General features: G+C 42.3%; 1 protein-coding gene across 1 annotated transcript; it reads right to left on the reverse strand.

The window, feature by feature from the left end:
- Positions 1-82: 82 nt before the first annotated feature.
- Positions 83-20,564, reverse strand: prrt4b (proline rich transmembrane protein 4b). Its single transcript, XM_029461681.1, is given in 5 exon segments — positions 83-2,861; positions 8,564-8,698; positions 13,792-14,806; positions 14,808-14,958; positions 20,446-20,564. Coding segments are annotated over 4 exon segments (3,270 nt in total). The 5' UTR covers positions 14,868-14,958; positions 20,446-20,564; the 3' UTR covers positions 83-801.
- Positions 20,565-21,474: the final 910 nt, after the last annotated feature.

Consider the following 21,474-nt stretch of genomic DNA (forward strand, 5'->3'; position numbering starts at 1 on the left):
ATGGACTATTGTCTTATTGAACAAGTCGCTTTGCTGGATGTTACTTTGCACCTTTTTTTTTTTTAAAGTAAAATACACCAAGTGTTCTAAAACAAACTTTATTAAACAATGTGCGGAGCAAAGTTATGTTTGAACATAAATAAATTAGTAAGCCGGTCATAGAAGATGCTGTCAGTGTATGTAGAAGCACAGTCCTTTAGTGATACATGTAGGAGGATATGGTAAAGTAGTGTGCGTTTCTACCAGTAGAGGGCACTGCTGCATCAGAACTGCAAGTAAGATGTGTGGCATATATTGGCATGAAGAGTTTACAGTTTGACAAACTTAATTTTAATCCCATTTTTCAACACGCGATTTAATAAAAATTGTATTTAGCATTTGAGAGCATATGACTTCAGTAGTATTTAATAAGTGCTTAGTTTTAGTCACAGTACTATCTATTGGAATGTTGGAATGCAATACAAAACATTTGTACAAATAAATTCTTGTTATCTCCACTCAGTCAAAATCAATAGTAACATTTAACTATCAAACTTAACCAGCCTTTATCAAACATGTAAAAGTTACAAATTACCTTTTGTATTCCGACATTCTTGGCACTTAGACACTCAGACATTCACTAATGACCACATAGGAAAGCTCATCAAAGCTCCAAAAACTTTATTTCGGCAGCTAATGGTCTTTTATGGTGAATGCAAAAGCTACCATGCACTACCAAATGGGTGTAAAAACCTTGACAGTCACTTTTCTGACATCCTTAATAAGTCTTCTGTGTAAACCTTGTTAGACCACACTGTCCTTTTATAAATCGATAGTCTCACTGCAGATGCTGTAAGCATCGATTTGTCTGCAAACACTGATGAACTCCTCTTGCACGGATCGGTCTGCCTCAGACGATATGTCCAGGTCCAGGCTCTCCTGTGAGGCTGCGCCAAGTGTATGATAGTGCCTCAATGGGTCAGCATGGCTATGGTGGCCAGAGGATGCCACATGGCCCATACCCCCTTGCTCGAGAAGCTGCTGAGCACGTCTCTCTGGGCTCGGGCAGAGGACTAGCGAGGATCCTCCGAAAGATTCTCTGTAGAAGGAATAAGAGGAAGAGCTGCCCCTCCACTGTTCAGGCGATGAACAGCTGGATGATGAGGACAGGGAGGGAGAAGGTGGAGCACCTACAATAGTGTCTCCTTGAGATTGGGCGCAGGAGGGCTGGGGTTGAGAGGTCATCTCCACGCAGGAAGAAGTCCGATAAAGGCCAGTGTCCGCTGAGAGAGGATCACAGAGGCTGTTGCTTAGAAGTGCACAGTGGTTGTTTATGGATAGATCACTGCTGCGAATAGGCCTAGCAGGGCTAAAGAGGCTCATGGGAAAGAGGGCTTCGCTGAAGAGTGCCTCGTCTATGCTGCGACGCAGGTTGATAGGCGAAGGTGGTCGCAGGTCTGTGGTGGAGTCACTGGTAAACGAGGATCCACCTGAGGGCTCTCTGCCTCCTCCATTTTCAGGTTTTCCTGAACCCTGTAAGTCCAAGTCCAGGTCTCTGTATGCCAAAGCCCGGTTGCTGTGGTAGAGGAGGTCCAGGCCGTTCAGACTGCTACCAAGCCTCTCATCCACCAGTGTGTAAAGAGGAAGGCTCTCTGTCTCTCCAAGCCCAAAGGTATCAACGATTGCAAGCTTCTCATGCTGGCTCAGGGTCCACTGATAGCTCCCAGGCAGGATGGGCGACTTGGACGCCAACAGTTCAGTCCAGCAGCTCCCTGCAGCAGGGAGATGGTCAGAACAGTAGACTGGTTGTGCGACAACCAAGGCCAAGGTGAGACAAACCCCGAGCTCACACAATCTGCAGCTAAACTGAAAAACCCACCAGGGCCAAGGATGGAAGACCTCCTTTCCACCTGCAATACCCATAGCATTGAGCATTGCATAAAACTGCAGTCCTGCACATGCTAAACAAAACAATGCTGAAATACAGACTGTTACAGCTGCACGATTCCAGTCCCGGCTCTCAGCAAAGGGGCAGCGGTTGTAGCGCTCAGCAGGTGTTGGAGACGTGTTATTCAGGTGGTAGATGTGCTTTGAATCTGCCCGCACGTAGATGTAGAAAACAAAATAGGCAACTGACAGAAATGTGGCCAGTGCTACAAAGGCTCCACGGGAGATGAGTGCAAGAAAGAGGCAAAGGGGAGGCTTTTGCTGGTAGAACTTCAGTAATGACACCGGTCCAAATGCAGCACCAAAGTGCAGGACAACCAGGCAGGCCAGGAAACAGGGTCTCTGAAAAGCTGAGTAGGAGAGCTGCATTCTTGAACGCATGGAGAGAAGAAGGAAAACCAGACCAAAAGCTGCAGTCAAGCAGGGAAACGGTGCTTCGTAGAGTATCAGTGAGGCTTCTGTGGAGGGTAAGCGGTCCTGGTGGCCATAGGCATCATACAGGAGCGAGAAAGATCTGGTGCAACCAGCAGCTAATAGAAACAGGCTGACTAGGGCAAAGTAGCCACATCCGGAAGGACATCGTAGAGGCAAGCAGAGCAGATTGAGCGCAGAGGCTAGCGTGAGCATCACGAAGACGCAACCAGCACCGTAAACATGCACCTCCCAGGCCAGGCCCCAAGCTGCCATGGCACTGTTCCAGTCGGTGTACAGCGGCAACAACATGGGTGGATCTGGGATCAGGTAGGGATTCACAGATTGGTTCGTGGCAGGGGTGTTTTGTGTTGGCTTGACGTTCGAGGAGGTTGTGTAGTCCCAGGTGTCGGAGAGGTTGCAGATCCCGGAACGCTCTTTATTGCAGTCTGGAAGTAAGGTGCCGTCGCTGTCCTCCAGGTTGTCCAACCAGTCTTCCGTGTACAGAGGAATAGTAGGAGTTTCTGCAGGGAAAGAAAGTAGAAATTCAGTTTGATCAAATTTGCTTTAAATAGCTGGAAGGAAAAACAAGATTAACATCTGAATTAGTAATTGAACAAGAACATCCTAAATCTTGGAAATGCTTACAGCTGTAAACATCTATTTTAATTCACTTAAAAGCATACTAATGGGCCACTCATGAGAATACACAGAAGCATTTAATCAAGGTCCAAACTATCTGAGCTAGAGAACAAGTTGGCTCAGATCCAGAATAGTGAAAGCCAGCGTTCCTCCTAATGTGCTAATCCTGTTTAGAAGCTTGTAGGAAGGCAACTTCAAACTCTCTCTCTGTGTGGGTGTGGGTGTGTGTGTGTGAGAGAGAGAACAGCCCACTCTGAACCACAGAGCTTGTTTCTTTGCATTATGTAAGCCATCTGGAGTTTCCATGCGAGCATAGCTAATTATGATTGTGCTAGACATGTTTTGGTACTGCAAAGGAAATGGTTTAGCTTTGGAAATTAAGGGGTAGCCATGTGTATATGTGTTTGCATGAACATTACAGAGACGCCTGCAAAGCTCATCTGCGCCGTACATGTTTTTGTAGTTCAATTACTGGAGGATGACTTGAATAAGACCTAGCACAAGTCACTTCACAGCCTCCTAGTCTCCACATCACTGAGCTTCACATCATAGACCTTGTTCTTTTCCATAAAACATAACCATAACCACGCACAAGCTATCTTCCCACCACTGCACAGAACTTATTGAGATCTTCAGTCTAATAATGGCTCTATTAAAACAAAAAAGCGAGTGAAATGCAGCAGAAGAGAAGCAGCGTCTAACTGCACTTCCTACATTTGCTCATACACAGGCTCATCAGTCATTTTGCTGCAGATCAGAGACAATCACTCCTCAATAAAGAGCCAGGTGCTAATAATGGACCGCAGAGACGGGGATAAATTAACTTGACAGCACATTAACTCACACAGCAGGCAGGTTTAGTGAAGTACACACACTCATAAACATACTTTGCTGTAATTTGTGTGAGATTAGAGACTTATTTTTTATGTAAGATTGTCGGTAAATGCAGCCTTGTCGTAGCTCTTGTCTAGGATTTAAATATGTCCAGCGATGCCTGGGGAATACATCATGTTGGGTGATTATGTAATGTGCCAGTTTAAGAACCTAAATGTACAGACATCAGCACCACAAAACCCCTGTATCTATAGATTTAAGATTCATTTCCTAAATAAAACAAAGTGGGATCTTTGTGGTTTAGCATTTTTTGGTTTAAGTCTTTCTCTTCTGTCTTTCAATGTACTTTTACGGGTTGTATTCTTGTATTTCCCATCCCACCCTATCCTGGTTCCCTAATTTGGTTCTTTTGTTTATGATTTTCCTTTAACAGCTGCCTTCAAAAAGGGGAAACTCCCATAGGTGGGTTTGTTATTTTTAAACTGGGACAGTTTTCTGTTCTCGTAGACTGCCCTGATTTTTATAAGTCTCTTCCCATGCTTTATGTTTTCTGCTTCTGCTTCCCCCCCAATTGTATAGATCAAATGCATGGCAGCTGCTGCTTCCATCGTATTTAACATGTGTAAGTCTGCAGCTCTGTGGGGGAGAGTAAAATGGTTGGCAGGGAGTGTCTGCTTTTAGCACGCTACCATTACTGTGATGATGCTGGGATGCAAACAACATATGGTCCTTTTACTTGGATTCATTTGAATAAGTTATTTGTATAATTGTATGCCTGTGTGCGCCCGTATTGGAGTGTTTACTCTTCCAGCGCATTTGCATGATTTGGTAATGTTTACACTTGCTGTACTCAAGTACCGCTGGTGAACAAAGCCTGTAACTTGTTTCCTGTCCTCAGATCCTCAAGAGTGGCAGAAAGTCTAGGTAATCTTTCCTCATTCCTCTCTTGACCCCTGAGCTGAATCCCTGTCGCAAGTTGTGATGAAAACGTCAAGCTCAATGAAATATGACCGCACTAGTCAGATATTGGTGCATCTTTTCCTGTAGCACGACACAGCAGATTTATTTCAGACATCCTGAGCTGTCATTTGAAGTTTAATCACATCTTCCACAGGAGGAAAAACGAGGATGGACGAGTTTTTCAGAGGCTTTGTTTGCACCGATGGACGTTTCTTTAATAAATCTAGTGAATAGCAAAAAGTGAAACGCTGTATCATTCTCATAATGTTCATTCAGCGTCGCACAGGACTATATTGTTAAGAGCAAATATGGCAGGAAAGAGAATTGGCCAGATGTGCCACACTCCAGCTGTTCTGCCAGGAAAGTAGTACGGCCATTAAGTCAGTTTAGCAACTGGACTGAACATAAACAATATGCCTGGAGGGAGTGAATGAATTCTAAAGTGAATCACAACATTGTCCGGAGGTGTCTGTAATTCTTAAAACATATTTAGAAATGTGCACAGTAAAGACATCACCGAACTTGTGACGGACATTTTTTCCACTCTTTATTTGATGTTATGGAATAAACCACATTGTAGCACTAGCAGAAAAGTCAGGGGATCACCAAAGTCATAATATTCATCCTCTGGTAAGCATGAAAGTCTGTAACAAATGTTATATTAATCCATCCAATAGCATTTGAGATATTTCAATCTGGACCGAATTGGTAGCGCAGGTGTGGCTACTAATAAACAGATGAATCAATGAACACAATAATCATTACTTGTAGCACTACACTGATAATGTGTGGCGCTCCACATTAAGTCAGTACAGAATACTAGCTTTAAATGAGGCCACTAAACATGTGCTCTAATAAACCTGCCCTGTTTGACTGCACTGACAATGTCCTCCTATCAAAACAGACGGTAGTGGTGTGGGAAATGAGGCTGGTGTGTAAAACAAACACACAGCTGTAGGTATTTCGAATGTGGGGGCCACTGATAACGTAGGTGGGGTTCAGTACAGTGTTATTGCCAATGACTCATCCGTCTGTTTGTTTACTTTCCGGGGCGATGGTGATAATTAGCATGCCAGTCAAGCTGAGTGGAAATTGTGACGGGTATTGAATTAGTGCCATGTTTTGTTATCGTATCAATAAACGTCACATCTGAGCTGCCAGGCCGGTCGAGTGGCCTGGACAGGTTTTTGGTATGTGGTGGCTACAGTGCAAGGGTCAGAGTGTTTCGTTCCACCGCATGCTGCTCGGTCATCTGACACATTCCTGTGGGAACAAGTCCTCCCATGCTATGGATAGCAGACGCATTACATTAGACAGACAGCAGCAAACAGCAGACAGAAACAGTTAGCGACTATAGCTGGTGAACATAGCAGAGCATTCAGCAGCCACATAACTAGATCTTTCTCTCAGGAGTTGGGATTGTAGATCAAAAGCAGAGCTAAAAGGGAGTGTAGCTGTATTTAGGCACAGCAGGGCTTTGAGCCATGCTAGAGTTAGCGTTTAGCTCACAATGGCAATGCTAACGTTTACCATGTTCACCAGCATTGGATGAGTGAAAAGTTTAACCTGATGATGGCGCTCGGAGAAATATCATAAGATCACCAAAGTTAATTGGAAACATAAGAGGCAACATTTTTTATTTGATGCAATTGTTGTAGGGATTTACATCCCTAGCATGCTAGGCTACAATAGCATGGCACATAATCCTACATCAAGGTTTCATTTGATCAACAATGGTAAGCAACATGATGTAAGAACCTCGAGCTTAAGTTCTTTTTTCGGCTTAAGACGATTCACTTAATTATTAATACAGACCGATAGCGCACAGTTAAAAATTATAAATGAACACTTAGTTAGCACAGATTACACGACTTGCTTCAAAGATAATTTCTTGTAAGGAGTGGTTTCATTTAGTTCTCAGTGGAAACACTATAAGTACACAGGGGCTTTATTTAAGTCTTCATTTTTTGGGGTTTTTGCTAGTAAAGGTCTCACCTAAGGCGCTTTAATTAGCCGGCTTAATCAGCAGACCAGCAGAGGTAATAAAGGTGAAGGATTCTTCTGATGTTAAATGTGCAACAACCCCATGCACTCATCTTTAATTGGCTGCGTGTTGATTCTGCATAGTGAAACTGAGAGCTGCATGTAGTTTTCAACTGATTGCCTTCATTTTCAATTTGGCTCACCTCAGAAAAAGCAATTTAGCGGGAGCTCATGGAGAAGTTCATGCATACTGAGAAGAGGCCAGTTGTGTGTGTTGGGACATCTGAAGGTTTATCTGCTTTCTAAACACTTAATGCTAAAGCACCTGCTGTGGGTCCAATAAAGCAAATGGTAGAGCTTTTATGATGACTTTAAATGTGTTTGTTTGCAGCCGATATTATCAACAACATATTTTTGCTTTAGGCAGGACACATTGCAGACAGACTTCTAACTAAATTGTTGTTTCACTCACTCAATCGTGACGCACCAAGAGCCCCGTAGACCCCCATCATTAACGAGTGGCACATTTGACAGGTCTATTTTTGAAAATCACTTGACTACATCTGCTATTCTGGGCAAGGTAATGTAGGTTACATCTGCTCCTGTGAACAGGGCTAAAAGGGAATCTTTTAATAAACATATTTCTTTTTACCAGAAGTCAAGTTCAAATGGATGGTCTAACAGTCTAATACATAAGGATTTGTACATTGATATTAGACCAGATTTGTGGGATTATGAGAACTTTATTTTTGTTACATAAAGGGTCATTCTAGTATTCTATATTGTTCTTATTGTCAATAAATCTCATGAAAAGACCAAATAATGAATTGATCCAAGGAAAAGCCTGATATAGCTTATTGTTCTGTGAATAGACCTAAACTGTTGCCCAAAAGCTATTAAAAAAAACAATTAATTCCCCATGAATATGGGCACTGTAGTTCTTTTTGAGTCAATCTTGCATAAAATGCTCTGTGGCCGTAAACACTCACTATAGAACCGGTCGTGTATTAATCCGCCGCTGAAAATAGTCCCCAACAAATGCCCGGTTTCTTGCGTTTGAGTAACGTTTTCAAAACAACTACACTGCCCAGCTGTAATTTAGGAAATGACTGAGCCATTTATAAAAATGAAACGATATATTCTAAGACGTTTGACGTTTTACATTAGTAAGACTTCCAAGTGGTTGGAAATGCACTTACTAATGAAAATATAGAATATTGCCTACATTTAGTCTATTAGCAGTTTCTGCGCCTGAGGTTTTTGTATGTTTGATCTCTAACCTGGTAATAAATCCCACATATATAATAAGATCAATTGGACAACCCTGCCGTCATAAATAGATTCCAAAACAGAAGAAATAGTGCTTTATTTACTGAAACTGATGTGTGCAGCAACTCCTGATTTTAAAGCACAATGCTGTCATTGGCCAGCAATTAATCAATACTTGTTTGCGATAACAGTTTTTTAAGGGCAGCTATTGTCACTGCATCAAGGGTTGTTTTGTTTTTTATACAAGATACTTTTTTGTTTATGGAGTTGGCATGGTTCCCCATCTCTTCTGTTCTCAGGAGTTCTCCAAAATCACAGCTTGAATGAGCAGTTTTCTCCCGTTGGAAGCAATTAGTGGCTTCAGGCAAAGGATGCAGGGTAAATGTATCTGCCAGTCCTCTGACAGATTGACAGATATTGAAAAAGCTACAGGCCGGCTTAGGAAACAAACAGGGTGCGGTGCCTTCTAACAGTATGGCGCTCCAAACACATTTTGAAATAAGTGTTTGTTTACATCTCAAAGGATTTGTTTGCTCACCTGTGCTCTTTGGATGGAACGTTGTTAGCAGATTAGCGGATGGCGTGGAGACGTCTGCCAACCTGGTGTCACCATCCCCGTCGGCTGAAGGAACCACACCTTCCTTATCCTCCTTATCCTTTTTGCCTGGCAGCGCTGGGAAAACACATGCAATTTAACCTCTGAGCGATCTCGAAGGGATCAGCAGTGTAATTTAAAGGACACAACATTGTAGCTCAAAGTAGTCTAAGAAAAACAGATTTGCAAACTTGGAGCTTGCCAAAAGATAGTTGAATCCTTTGTGTTCGCTGCTCACAGCATGACTGAGACTTCCCTCTGCAGAACATGGAAACTCTATATTTCTTAGCCCAGTTCTGTCAAATGGATTGGCCTATTGCCCACTTAGTTGTAGCCAGTCATCCATAGCACAGTACTCTGGCCCTCTGTAGTCTAATTACATTGACATCCTGATGTGCGTGTGCATGTTTGTAAGTGTGTGTACGTCCTGGTCGATCCCAGACGACATCATAAAGATCACAGAGAGAAAGAGATCAAGAGACAGAGAGAATGATAAAGTCATGAGTGTAAGACACTTCCATCTCTTTTCCCTTTGGTTCACTCACTAAATAAGTGTTCAGAGGCAGTGCAACACAGTGCAGCAGTTATGAATGCTGAATGATGGACCAGAGGAGATTAGGGACGATCCTCAGTGAGTGAATCTATTAGGGAAGGACTGATGAGCTGACTCTGTGATGAAGCCTGGGATATCAGGTGCAGTGCTAGTTTATAACCTCAGAATTAACATGAGTAGAAGACCGCGAGGCATGAGGTCAGTGAATAATGAGTTAGGAAATAAAACAGATACGAGGCAATGCGAGCTATTATCGTAGGCCGTATTTTGTTTTTAGCAGTGGGACTGTTTTTACATGTTGTCTGCACACGAGAAAATGCACAGTCAATCAGTGAGTGAGTAAGTTATATGAATAAAACATGACTAGTTGGCAGACATTTTTGTAGTTTTTCCAAACCTGAGATTCACAAATGTATTGTCAGTTGCTATGACAGTACCGCAACTACGTTTTGTTACATTTGGAGTTCTTTCCTCAAACGTTTTTTTGTATTGTTTTAACAGTTAAGCCGTTGTTTGTTGAGCGTGGCATGGATTTGAAAGGAGACACTGTACACCACGGCCGGATCACTGCATCATATCACATCCGCAGCGCAGACACTCTGATGTGCCTGCAGATTAAATTCAATTAATCATTTTACGAGATCTGCTACTAACGAGATCTAAGGACGGGGAATATGTGCGCTCTCTCGCTCTCTCACTCTCTCAGAGTGGAAATCATCTCTTTAGCACATCACAAGCAAAATTACTGATGACCGGCTGTTTACAGAGAGTCTGCTGACGGAGCAAAATAAAAGCAGAAAGGGATGTGAGAGATTTTACTTATTGAGCAGGCCAACACTGCACATGTGCTGAATTGTCATTTTACTGTGTACTTACCCACACCATTTATCTGTGTCCTTCGTGACCTTAAAGTATGATGTTTCTATTTCTGTAGTTTAGCTTTCATCCACAGATATTGAATATAAAGTAGCACTCACATCTGGCAACATTGAGGTAATGATGGCCATTGTAGCATGGTAGTTATTCACAGTGTATAGTTTTACAGAGGCTCCTCATTATCTTCAGTTTCCAGAAATAATAAACAAAAGATGATGTTGCACTCCATTACACTCTTCTTTATCTACGTACAGAAAGCCCTGAGTGAGTTTGTGAAAGAATACACGCTTTGCAACAAACACACTGAGCTTAGAGCGATAAGAGGAAGAGGAATGGCTTGGATAGCAGTGCAGCAGAGAGTCGAATGTGCACGATCAAATGAATAAAGATGGGATATTACGTCTGAGGTATCTCATCTCAAATGTACTTGCACAAAATTGCATCACGTTGTTGCTAATTTGGCTTAGTTTTAAGGGATTCATGGCATTTTAAAACTCCATTACACTTTCCCACTTTAAAATGAAGTCTGAATAAAGGTAAGAAATAATCCAGATTGTTCTATAATTACATATTTGCATTAGTAGAGCTGTGGGTCAAATCCTAAAAACAAACAGGCCTTAATCCGTCCAGTTTTTTTAAAACTCATTGACTCAGTCTGGCTGAAGGAGTCATTATGAGAAGATTACCTTAATATAAAGTCACCACAGTTTTCCATTTGCATTAATCTCCTTTTTCCATGTAAATTCTTGACTGGGGCATTAGATATTCATGCCACATACTCTGCATGTAAATCCAATTCCTTAATCAATTAATCTATCAATGGCTGTGCTTTAGCTGTGTGGTTTTGCGCTCTGATCACAGAGACAATATATCCTTGCAGGTGTTAATGGAACGTTTTAAGGGTCTAGACTCGCCACTGCCTATTAGTACAGCATACAGTAATGGAAAGGGTGGGAGGAGGGGAAAGAAGGAGCAGGATAAAGCTTTTTGGAAGACAATTTACAGCAGTGGCTATCTGCTTTAGAAAGCCTACATCTCCAACCCCCACATCACATTAGCCTCAACACCCAGTTCTCTTTTCTGCTCTCTCTTCCCATAATTGCCCTTGCTATCGGATGTCGGTGTGTCCTTTAGTTGAGGAGTTGACACACATGCAGAGCATTGCCATTTTTTTTTATATACCTGACAGCCTCCTCAAGGGCAGAGCAACATAGCAAACACTCTCTCGATCGATAAAGAAACCACCCGTGTGTGTGGTGAAGATGTTCCACACCTCCAGCAGGGAAGTGATTCACCCTGTGCAGCTTAAAAAGACATCGCAGCACACAGATAGAATGTTTACATTAGGATAATGTATGACAATGCCATGCTTTCATTTTCACATTAGTCTCCTCCTGTGCCCTTTGACAAGGTGGGATTGTTTAAACACTGCAAGTAGACTACTAGGGTGCACCATATTTTAGTGGTTTTCATTCCTCCATGGATGACTAGAAGCTTCTCTGATCCCTGTCAGGACATTTTCACCCTTCAAAGCAGCAATAGCTGACATGTCTGTCCATGGGAGAAAAAAAGTGACAGGGATTTGTGTTTGTACAGAGACAACAAAATTGCAAAAGGAGGAGGGGAGCAGGGAGGGAGGAGACTAAATGGCGAGAAGCATGTTCAGCATCCGTGAACAGCGACAGGCGAGCGGATGGTCCCACTGGAGAGGAGGTGGTTTCGCTGAGTGTGCGCTTGGAATACTGAAACACAGCCACAGCAGCCTCTCCCTACCCGAGCGAAGCCCCCTATCTTTTGTATGCCGCAACACGATGCACAATCGAAAACAAGTGCAGACACAACACCGGGCGCTGTAGACAAAACATAACATTCACCAGTCTTAATACAAGCAGCGTAAAGCAGTGTGGGAGATATAACAACTGGAATAGTTGCATTCCAACACTGTAAGAAAACATTCCCTCTCAACCTTTATTTTAAGGAACTGTTAAGGTACTTTTTCATATTGTGCAGAATACATTGCTCTCTGTAAGGTACAGTATGTCTCAAAGCCCATTTATGACCTTGGAAACAGCAGTTCACAAAACAATCTCATTTCAAGGTCCTTTTAGTGGCTGCTCTCAAGCTTTTTACTGCATCACATGAACCAAGTCCTTCTATTCTATGACAACTCCATCCGCAGAAGAAGATTGTGTCATATGATTGAAAGCCCCCAGAACAGCTAATAAATCGGCAGAAAGCCACTATGATTTGAGAGATATCTGTATTTTTAAGATGAAGGGCCGAGTACTAACATATAAAAAATATATATTTCCATGTTTCACATTGGTAAATCAACAAATATGCTATAAAATGTATGAGCAAAAATGACATTTTGGCATTAGTACTGTAAGGATAATGTATTTATTTGTTTACTTTACTGTTATTTTTGACACCAAATGTATGTATTGTAAAAGGGGTAATCCTTCTGTTAATTTATTGTCATTTCATTGCTCCATTATTGTTTTGCTTATGGGTTTGTGTAATTATATGGGGACTATAAATTAGGATTAAAGCAGATGTATTTGGACTGATATTAATAGACATTTGTTGGTCTGCCAACATTAAAATGATAGAAGCTAATCGATATGCACCTGCAGAATATCAATATGTCCTACATATCGCAGACACTTCTCTGTGTATAGATCCACCAAACATTCATGGTTTTATCAGTTGGACACCAAACCTCCCCAGCCGAGAATAATCGACTCATCATTTTCTGGCCCAACCTTTGACCCTACATGATAAATGTGCCTGTACCTCTCATTAAGCATACAGACACCAGACTGCCACCAGTGTTGGGGGGATGGGCCTTGAAGAAGGAGGTATTGCTTCAATGTCGTATCAAAGACTCCTGAAACCCACCGGCTACCAGAAGCTGCTTTAGATCATTATCTTTCCATTTTCATGAAAAACAAAACCCTAATCGAGCGGCATTCAATTAAATACTCTTTCCTTCCTTTCACTGAGGCAATGGCTAATGCAATGCTGGAGTGGAATTGTGGCTTTAAAACTCATTATAGACTCTCGAATGCATAGTTAAAACATTTTTAAATATGGTGGTAGGAATAACTTACTGGTTGCAATTTTGGAATGTAAATGTAACTTAGTCAACAACAACACATCGCTCAATAAAAGCTTTTTAACTATCCACAATAGATTGCACAACCGGCTTTGATGCCATGGAACTAATTTACTGAATAGTTCAAAGTATGTGGGAAGCAAGAATTGGAAATACAATAAAGATGTATCATCCTATTGATTGCTGTATTGTGGAACAACTCCCGTTTCTGAAAGCTGTCATGTTGCCGAAATATATTTGCCCGCAGGATTTGTAGCCTTGGCTAATGTCCATCCATTAAAACTACCACAGAGTAATACCACATCAAACCATCTTAAGTATACCTTCAAGATACTCCGTTCAAGCAAGGTGAGCAGAAATTCCAACACATAACCCTTCACTGCAATAATCTAAATGTTGATTCCGGACTTCTACCTAATGAGTATTGACAGGGTTTCAACAAGATCTGGATTTATGCTAATGTCGGACCTTTGACCCTCACCATGTCAGAAATGTCATCGATCGAGCAAAACTGCCTCCAGCCTTTTGACACCCAACTATTGAACACTTAAGACCTGCCTGCCAATGATTGATCACATCTCTTGAGTCAATTCAGCCACTATTGATTTGTTTAACTTTGCTTACCTCCTGTTATTGAGAAGTTAACCCTTTGGCTCGGAGTTGTGCTTGTTATGGATTCCGGCACTAGTTTGTGATCGATCCACATGGCAGTGGTGATTACCCCCGGCTGTTCTTGCGTGGGCCCCGATCTGGCCTCAGAGAAGCCCAGGTCATCCTCACTGTGAGTGGGGAGAGTTTCTGGCATTGTGGCCTCTCCAGCGTGGAGGGAAACACCAACAGTCGAGTGTTGTGATTTTCTGACAAACATGGTTTCTGAGGACGTAGTGGGAGTAACATGCCCCAGAGGGTGTCTGCTGGGCAGTGCGGTCTCCACCAGACCTGGGGTTGTTGTTGTAGTTTGGGCTGCTGCCCATGTCAAGGCAGTGGGAACTGTAGTTTCTGGTGCTATCGTCAAAGAGATCTTTTCTTCAGCCTCCTTTTTATCAGTGTGTTCCTCTGGGAGGTGTTGTGTAGTGGCACCCATCCTGTTTCCAGCTGCTCGTGTGGTGCCCCTCGGTGGGTGGGTATGTGTTGCATTTTGTTCAGGAGTGCTTGTGATGGTGGGACTGTTGGTGAACAGAGTGTTTCTGATAGAACTGCTTGTGTGAGAGTAGGAGTCTGAAACAAGAGCGTCATTGTGGCTTTGCGCTATGCTGCTGTGTGGAGAATCTGATGTCCCTGTGGGAAGTGATTCTGTTCTTATCACGCTGGTTAGGAACCCTTGAGTCGAAGTGATGGGTGGTTCAGAGGCTTCAAAAATGCTGCCTTCCCCTGAACCCGAGTTGTCTTGCAAGCGATCGATTGGTTCTGTCAGACGTTTGGCGGTTGTGGTCAACGCAGCATCCTTGTTGTTATTGTCCGAGCTCCTATAAAAGGGGATAGGGATGGATAGTGAGGGAAGGGAAGGGAGGTTTGGCAGGGAAGGGAGCTTTGGCAGGGAAGGGAACTTTGACCACCAGTTGGAGGATTTTTTATTTTCAGGTGGGTTTTCTTTTGGTGGTGTTGGTCCCCAGAGGGCCTCTTCGTCAGCCACAGCCTGCCCTGTGAAGTAGCAAAAAGCACCAGAAGCAGAAAGCCAAGGTCCGGAAGAGGCGAAGCATGCTGTCGACAGTAGCGCACGGATCAGTCACATGTTGTTCTTCATTCTCCTGCTCCTTGAGGCGGATTTGGCTGGCTCTCCGGCAAAATGGCCTAAAAGACAAGAACACAGAGGACACTGAGTGACACACTTTTTATCCACTCTCGGTCAGCTAAATTTGAGTTGACGAAAAGTGTGACCTGCTTATTTTTTACCAGACTGTGAAGTAAATTAAGTATAGAAACTATGCCATCCATTACAAGCGACTGCTTAAGTTAGCAGACTAAAAAATATATGTTACCCACCACAAATCACAACAAGAACTTAAGTATTATGGACACCCCATAATTAGTGGTGTCCCGTCAGATGTGGGGGTCAGTATTTATGTCATGCTGCTGCTCACATGCACGCTGTGTCGCAGTGTTTGGGCGGCTACACGGACTGACCAATTAGAGAACTTAAACTTAAAGAACTTCCATCCATATGTATTCTACTCAGTGAAGAGTGGTCAAGAATTAATGTGTGTGTGTGTGTGAGTAGAGTTGGGGGAGGTTAGGGAAGAATTAGGGTCTGGGTTGCCAACATAAGAATAGAGGGACCTCTTTTTCTTTTGTGGAGCGCCTAGTGGTTCAAAGTCACTAGTCTGTTGCCTCAGTGAAAAGACTGGAGCACCAAAGGAATTTCCCCTCTGAGAACAACAACCTGTATGCTTTAGCTGTTCTTAACTCCCTCCCTAGCTTTGGCCTTGCTCTCTTTCAATCTCAGATTTATTTGTTCTTTAAAGCGGAGGGAAAGATCTGTTTGTGTGAGAGAGAAAACCCCCATCAATATTCACAGAAATCCACTATCAGAGTGAAGTTCGCTCCTGCTTCTCTAACATGCTCTCATTCTCTTTATGAGTGTTATTTACACTTTTTTCATTCAGCCTCAGTTTATTTATGACCTAATCCACACCTGTTCCCTCTACTCTCTTAAGATCTTGCTTTTTCTTTTGTATTCATCCACAAGATCAATCAGCCACTACTATAAGAGTCTCAGGCTTGCTCTCATTGAGCTGGATCTTTGCCTGCCATCTCCCACCTGACGGGATGAAGCCAGCCTATATACACAGTCAGATGCCGAGATATGAAAACTGTGGGGGGTCTAACATAGAGCTTCCCACACACTCCCCAGTTTTAGCATTTCGACTGAACAGCATGAAAATCAGTTGAGATGAGGTGAGGTTGTTTTTAGATGCCTGTGAGCTCAAGCTTGCACCAACCGACCCACACACGGTCACATTTCATGCGTGCAGAGATATATTTGTAGATGAATTTGGATCTGACTCTGCATGTTAGAGCAATTGTGTACTTGTTCGCCCACATGTACTGTTCCGTACTAGGTACACACACCCACGCTTGCACACTTTGTTGGCTTCTTCAAGACATTTTGCCAGCTATTTCTGATCGCTTACTCAAACGCTAATGAACTGTTTCATTCTGCCTTTAAAGCGAAAGGGAAAGACGTCTTGTTGAGGAACCAAGTTTATTCTATTATTTATAGAAACATTATAATTAGTTTTGAAGCTTGGGGCAAATTATCTTCCATCCTTGATCGCCCTTTTGTTGATTTGATGCATAACCGATCAATTATTTAGACAGTGGGAATATTTTATTTTGGCTAACATTCTCACATTTCACTTTAGCTCATTATCACCGTGGTAAAAAAAAACTTGTGTAGAGCGCACAACGCTTCACTTCCCAGTATACTTCAAAAATACTTCCTTATATTTTGCAACAACACCACAAGAGCAGTTTTGGGTAGTATTGAGAGTACGCCATACTCTTCTTTCCAATCACTTAAGCACAGTGAACGCTTTTCATTTCTTACTTTGTTTGATTCGACTCAAGTAGTTTGATGGCTGACTCATCTTGTCATGCCACACAGGAAAACAACTTTTCGTAAAGAGAGATGTTTATTTAGTTTATTATCGTATATTAAAGCCTAATAAAGGATTTATTTTAGTTAATCAATCATGGGAATATACACCTACACTTTTCAAGGTCATGATTTTCTAATTATCTTTATCCCACTGTATCTCCTAATACACTGTAGCGTTGCTCCACTTTTGTTAAACCTACCATACTTATTAGCATTAGAGTCATGTTTCTGATAACCTCCTCTTTAGCTCGATTATGTTCAACCTCTTGAAGAAAACAGCTGCAGCAGGCGATGAGAGCAGTGAGAGTGAATCAAAACATTAAAGTTGCAAGCCAAACAATGAGCCGAAAGAGACTAAAACGCTCCATAGAGCTGTGGGGAACTGCAGAGTTGGCAATTCTCTGTGGGTTTGTTGCTATGAGCAACCACTTTCACGTGCACATTGTGAGACCCATTAATAAAATTAAAATACTTACAATAAACATCTTTTTGGTAACCTATTATTTTATTTGTGTTTTATATTATTATTTTGGCCCCGTCAAGAACTGCATAAATCAATTACATTATTATTATTATTATTATTATTATTATTATTATTATTATTATTATTATTATTATTATTATTATTATTATTACTATTATTATTATTATTATTATTATTTTTAATAAATAATGAATGCAGCTGTTTTCAAGCACTATATTTAGACCTAATATTTTTATTTTTATACTTTTGGCTCTACAAACAAATCCACTAGCATACAATAATAGCTTATCCTCCTATTAGTTGAAACTTTAATGGTTAATTCCAATTTATTACATCTGGTTTTGGTAGTAATCAAGCTAACACATCATCAACAATGCTAACCACTAATGGATAAGAAACCTCACCACAGCTTGTGCTTCACTCTAATTCCAGATTGGGTCTTTAACTGTCTTGTCACCACTCGTCACCACATCAAATGCGGGCCTGCATGAGAGGCATTGTCTGGTTTTGACAGGCAACAGAGCAAGTGGAAAGGAACTATAAAAAGTGTCTGTGGGGAATTTACAAGTCCCCCTCTATTATTTCGCTTGCGTTTTGTCTCGTGGCTCCTGACAAAGACGAGGCATGCCACTGTAGTGCGCTCTATGGAGCAGAGACAGAGAAGGAGACGCAGAAGAGAAGGGCACAGAGCAAAAGACAAGGGCAATAGAGAAGAGAGAGACACACCATATTGACATTCAGTTGAGGCATTCGTAGTCCAGGAGAGTAACCTCTGCTGCAGTCTCCCTAATGCTCATTTTAGTTTGTTGCCAGAGCCTCTTTTATTAACTCTGTAAACAGACTCCTGTCTTTCAATTTAGTCTGTGTGTGTGTGTGTGTGTTCACCCCCCTCTCTCTCTCTCTCTCTTCTCCCAGGACCATCAGCCATCTTGTCCTCAATCAGCCTTCAACCTGCTGTAACATATTTCTCTATGGAAAATCCTCGTTTCTAATTTAGTCCGACAGCGGTATTACAGAATTACAAGTCCCTGTGTGATCATATTAAGGCCAGCGTTAGTGAAGCTAACGGGAGAGAAAGAGATGAAGGGAGGAGTGTCGCCTCTGAGAATGAAAGTAAAAGTAGAGGAAAAAAGAAAGATGTAAGATAAACGCAGTGACTGAATTAGAGTGTCGCTCCTGAGTGATTGAAATGGAGACACGACACCGAGAGGAGTCGCAAATGGAGACGAATTGACTGTGTGACCATGTCATTACTATTTCACAAACTTGCTATGAGCACGGGAAGGTCCGTGGATCAATGACACAGTCCAGGATAATGGAGTAATTTGCCTGCCTGCAAATTGCTACTGTTGTGGGCGTGCATATTTACGAGCACTACTTCTCACTCTAGTATTATTTTCATGGTTATATGTAGGTGCGCTTTCATTTACATATGCATCCTCCCACGTGCCGTTGGCTCCGATTGCAGCTCTTTAACATCACGGTGCTCTATCTCCCATCTAAGGAGTCAACATATGGCTTTTTCCTGTTGTCCTCTCCTGACTTTGACGCGACGCAGGGATGTCAATATTGCACAAATTCAATCTGACTGGCCGCTTTAAGCCAGCAGGGATTTATTCTGCATAAAGCAGTACATTTGAAGGGCTTTATAAAGTGTTAGTGAGCTTAACGTAGCGGCCAAGTGTATGACTATCCATCTATCAATCTATGTCGTCGCCATTATGCTCAGGGCAAATTCATGTGACAGTCTGGGAAAGACGGTACACAACAACAAAGAAATTGTTGTTTTAGTTTTGGTAACTTGCAATTCCACTTAATCGCATGCCAATAAAACCAAAACAACCCAAAGATTCTTTCCCCGTGAATCTACAGCTGTTTGTGTATCATCAGTGCCAGGCTGAAGTTAATTCCTCGTTTGACTCTCTGTCGTCCCATCACTGGAATAGTGCAACCAGCTACAGTCAATAGTCCCTGCTAATTATTGACCATAATGAGAGCGGCTCTCGTGTCCGAGAATAGACACACCTCTGGTCAAATGAGCAGCATCACGGGCAGGACTCCCAACAGGTGACGTGTGTTACTGTAAGCTTTACAACCAAAACATCCTGAGTCATGCTATTTACAAACAAGATTAATGCTTTGCCATTCTAATCTGTGGTGATTCTTTTACAGGCCATTTTACAAATCCAATTTCCACATGCAGAAGTCCTCTCGGTTACTGTTAACAACATCTTCTGGAGCATCGTTTCTCTGGTGAAAACGTGTTGATTCGCTCAGTCTTTCCCCTTTTTCTCGGTTTACTTTGGCTCTCCACACTTCTTCCATGCCTCATATACTCCACCTCTTTAAAGCCCCACTTTGACCACCCATAAAACATATTCCCCATGCTTGAGAATGACATTAATTGTGCCGGGCTAATGCTTGTGTTAGCCCTAAAGCTGATGAATGTGGTGAACCTGCTGATTACAAAAGACGCTCTCAAACACAAGCGTTCCATCGGCTGCTTATGCCATGGTGACAGCTGAAGCCAAAGACGTCTTGCTAATCCCCGGGATTTGAGCACCTTTTGGACTCCGCTGTTCCGCTTGTGGGAGTGTGCTGCACTCACATGCAAATGGCCAGTCACACACACACACACACACACATATACAAACAACCCCTGCTTTGCAAGAGCATTTGCTGGTTTGCTGACATCAAAACACACACACGCATGCCTTCTTTCTGTACATTCTTATGCTAAAATGGAGTAATCATGAATATGATTGCATAATCCAAGCCAGATATTCATGAAAAATTACAGATGTTAATCGTTCAGGTTTATCCAGATGACACACACACACTAATAAATAAATAAATACACCTACCAACGTACACATTGCCTATAATTTCCCTCTGATCTCCTTGTTCCTGTTTATAATTATCATCTATGCGCCCGGATCAACCAAGAGCCCTCTTTCATGCTTTAAAGGGAAATACAATATGTGTGTGTGTGTGTCAATGTGTTTACCTATGGCTGCAGCGACTGTGTTTCTCAGCGTGTAACAGCATGCATATTGGAGTCAGACCCACACATCCCTATTTCTACAGTAGATACAGAGCAGCTGATTTACACACACATGCAGAGAGAGAGAGAGAGAGAGAGAGAGAGAGAGAGAGAGAGAGAGAGAGGTGACAGACAAATGAAAACATGTCTTACCTGCAGATATTTGGAATAAGATGGAGAATTCACAGCCGGCAGTGTGTCTGTGTGTGTGTGTGTGGTGCAGCAGAGACCGTCTTTCTGAACCAGTGTAGGTTCGTCTGTGTGGAATTGAGTTCCAGTCTCCCTCCCTCCCTCCCACTTTCTCTCTCCCTCTCGCTCTCTCTCTCTCTCTCTCTCTCTCTCTCTCTCTCTCTCTCTCTCTCTCTCTCTCTCTCTCTCTCTCTCTCTCTCTCTCTCTCTATTTGCCTCTATCTCTCTCGCTCACTGCATCAGTAGTCCACCGTGTGGCTCCCATCACAATGCCTTTGGTCACACCTCAGCGAGCAGATTGTTCATTAGCGGAGATCACCCAGTGCCACGGACACTGGGACACAGAGTTGTGCAAACACACACATGCTGAATATTACATTCGCAGTTTTTACACACCTGCATGAGCACTCGTACACAAGCTGTGAGCTGGACACATCTGAATGAAGCTGTTTTCAAGCACTATATTTAGACCTAATATTGCCAGTGTGCTGATGTTGACAAATCCACTGCACAGAATAATACCTTATCCATGAAGTGAAACTTTAATGGTTGATTCCACTTGATTACAAGTGGTTTTGGTAGTTTTGGCATCAGAAGAACAGCAATATTGGGCAGTTGTGTAAAACCCAGAAATATGTTCAATGGAAATATTTGTTTAATTTTCTTCTTCTGCAATATCTGCGACTGAGATGAGGGGAAAATCTTGTTTATGGCAAACGCACCTTGGTTAAGGTTAGGGAAAGATTATGGTTATGGTGAATATAAAAGCTTATCGCAGGTCTCTGACGGGAGGTGAACTTTGATCTCCTTCATTAAAGTAGCCTCTGCCCGTACACCACCACCATGCTACATATTAACGTACCCAAGTTCTCCTTTAAAACATCTGTTTTATTAGTTTCCATCCCGGGCCACAGAACATCTCACGTCATCCAACCTCCTACAAAGTTGACATGATGTTAAAGAGACTCACCTTTGACACAGTTTGAGACAAAC

The sequence above is a fragment of the Cottoperca gobio genome, chromosome 23 (genome assembly GCF_900634415.1).
Source record: "Cottoperca gobio chromosome 23, fCotGob3.1, whole genome shotgun sequence".
NCBI lineage: Eukaryota > Metazoa > Chordata > Actinopteri > Perciformes > Bovichtidae > Cottoperca > Cottoperca gobio.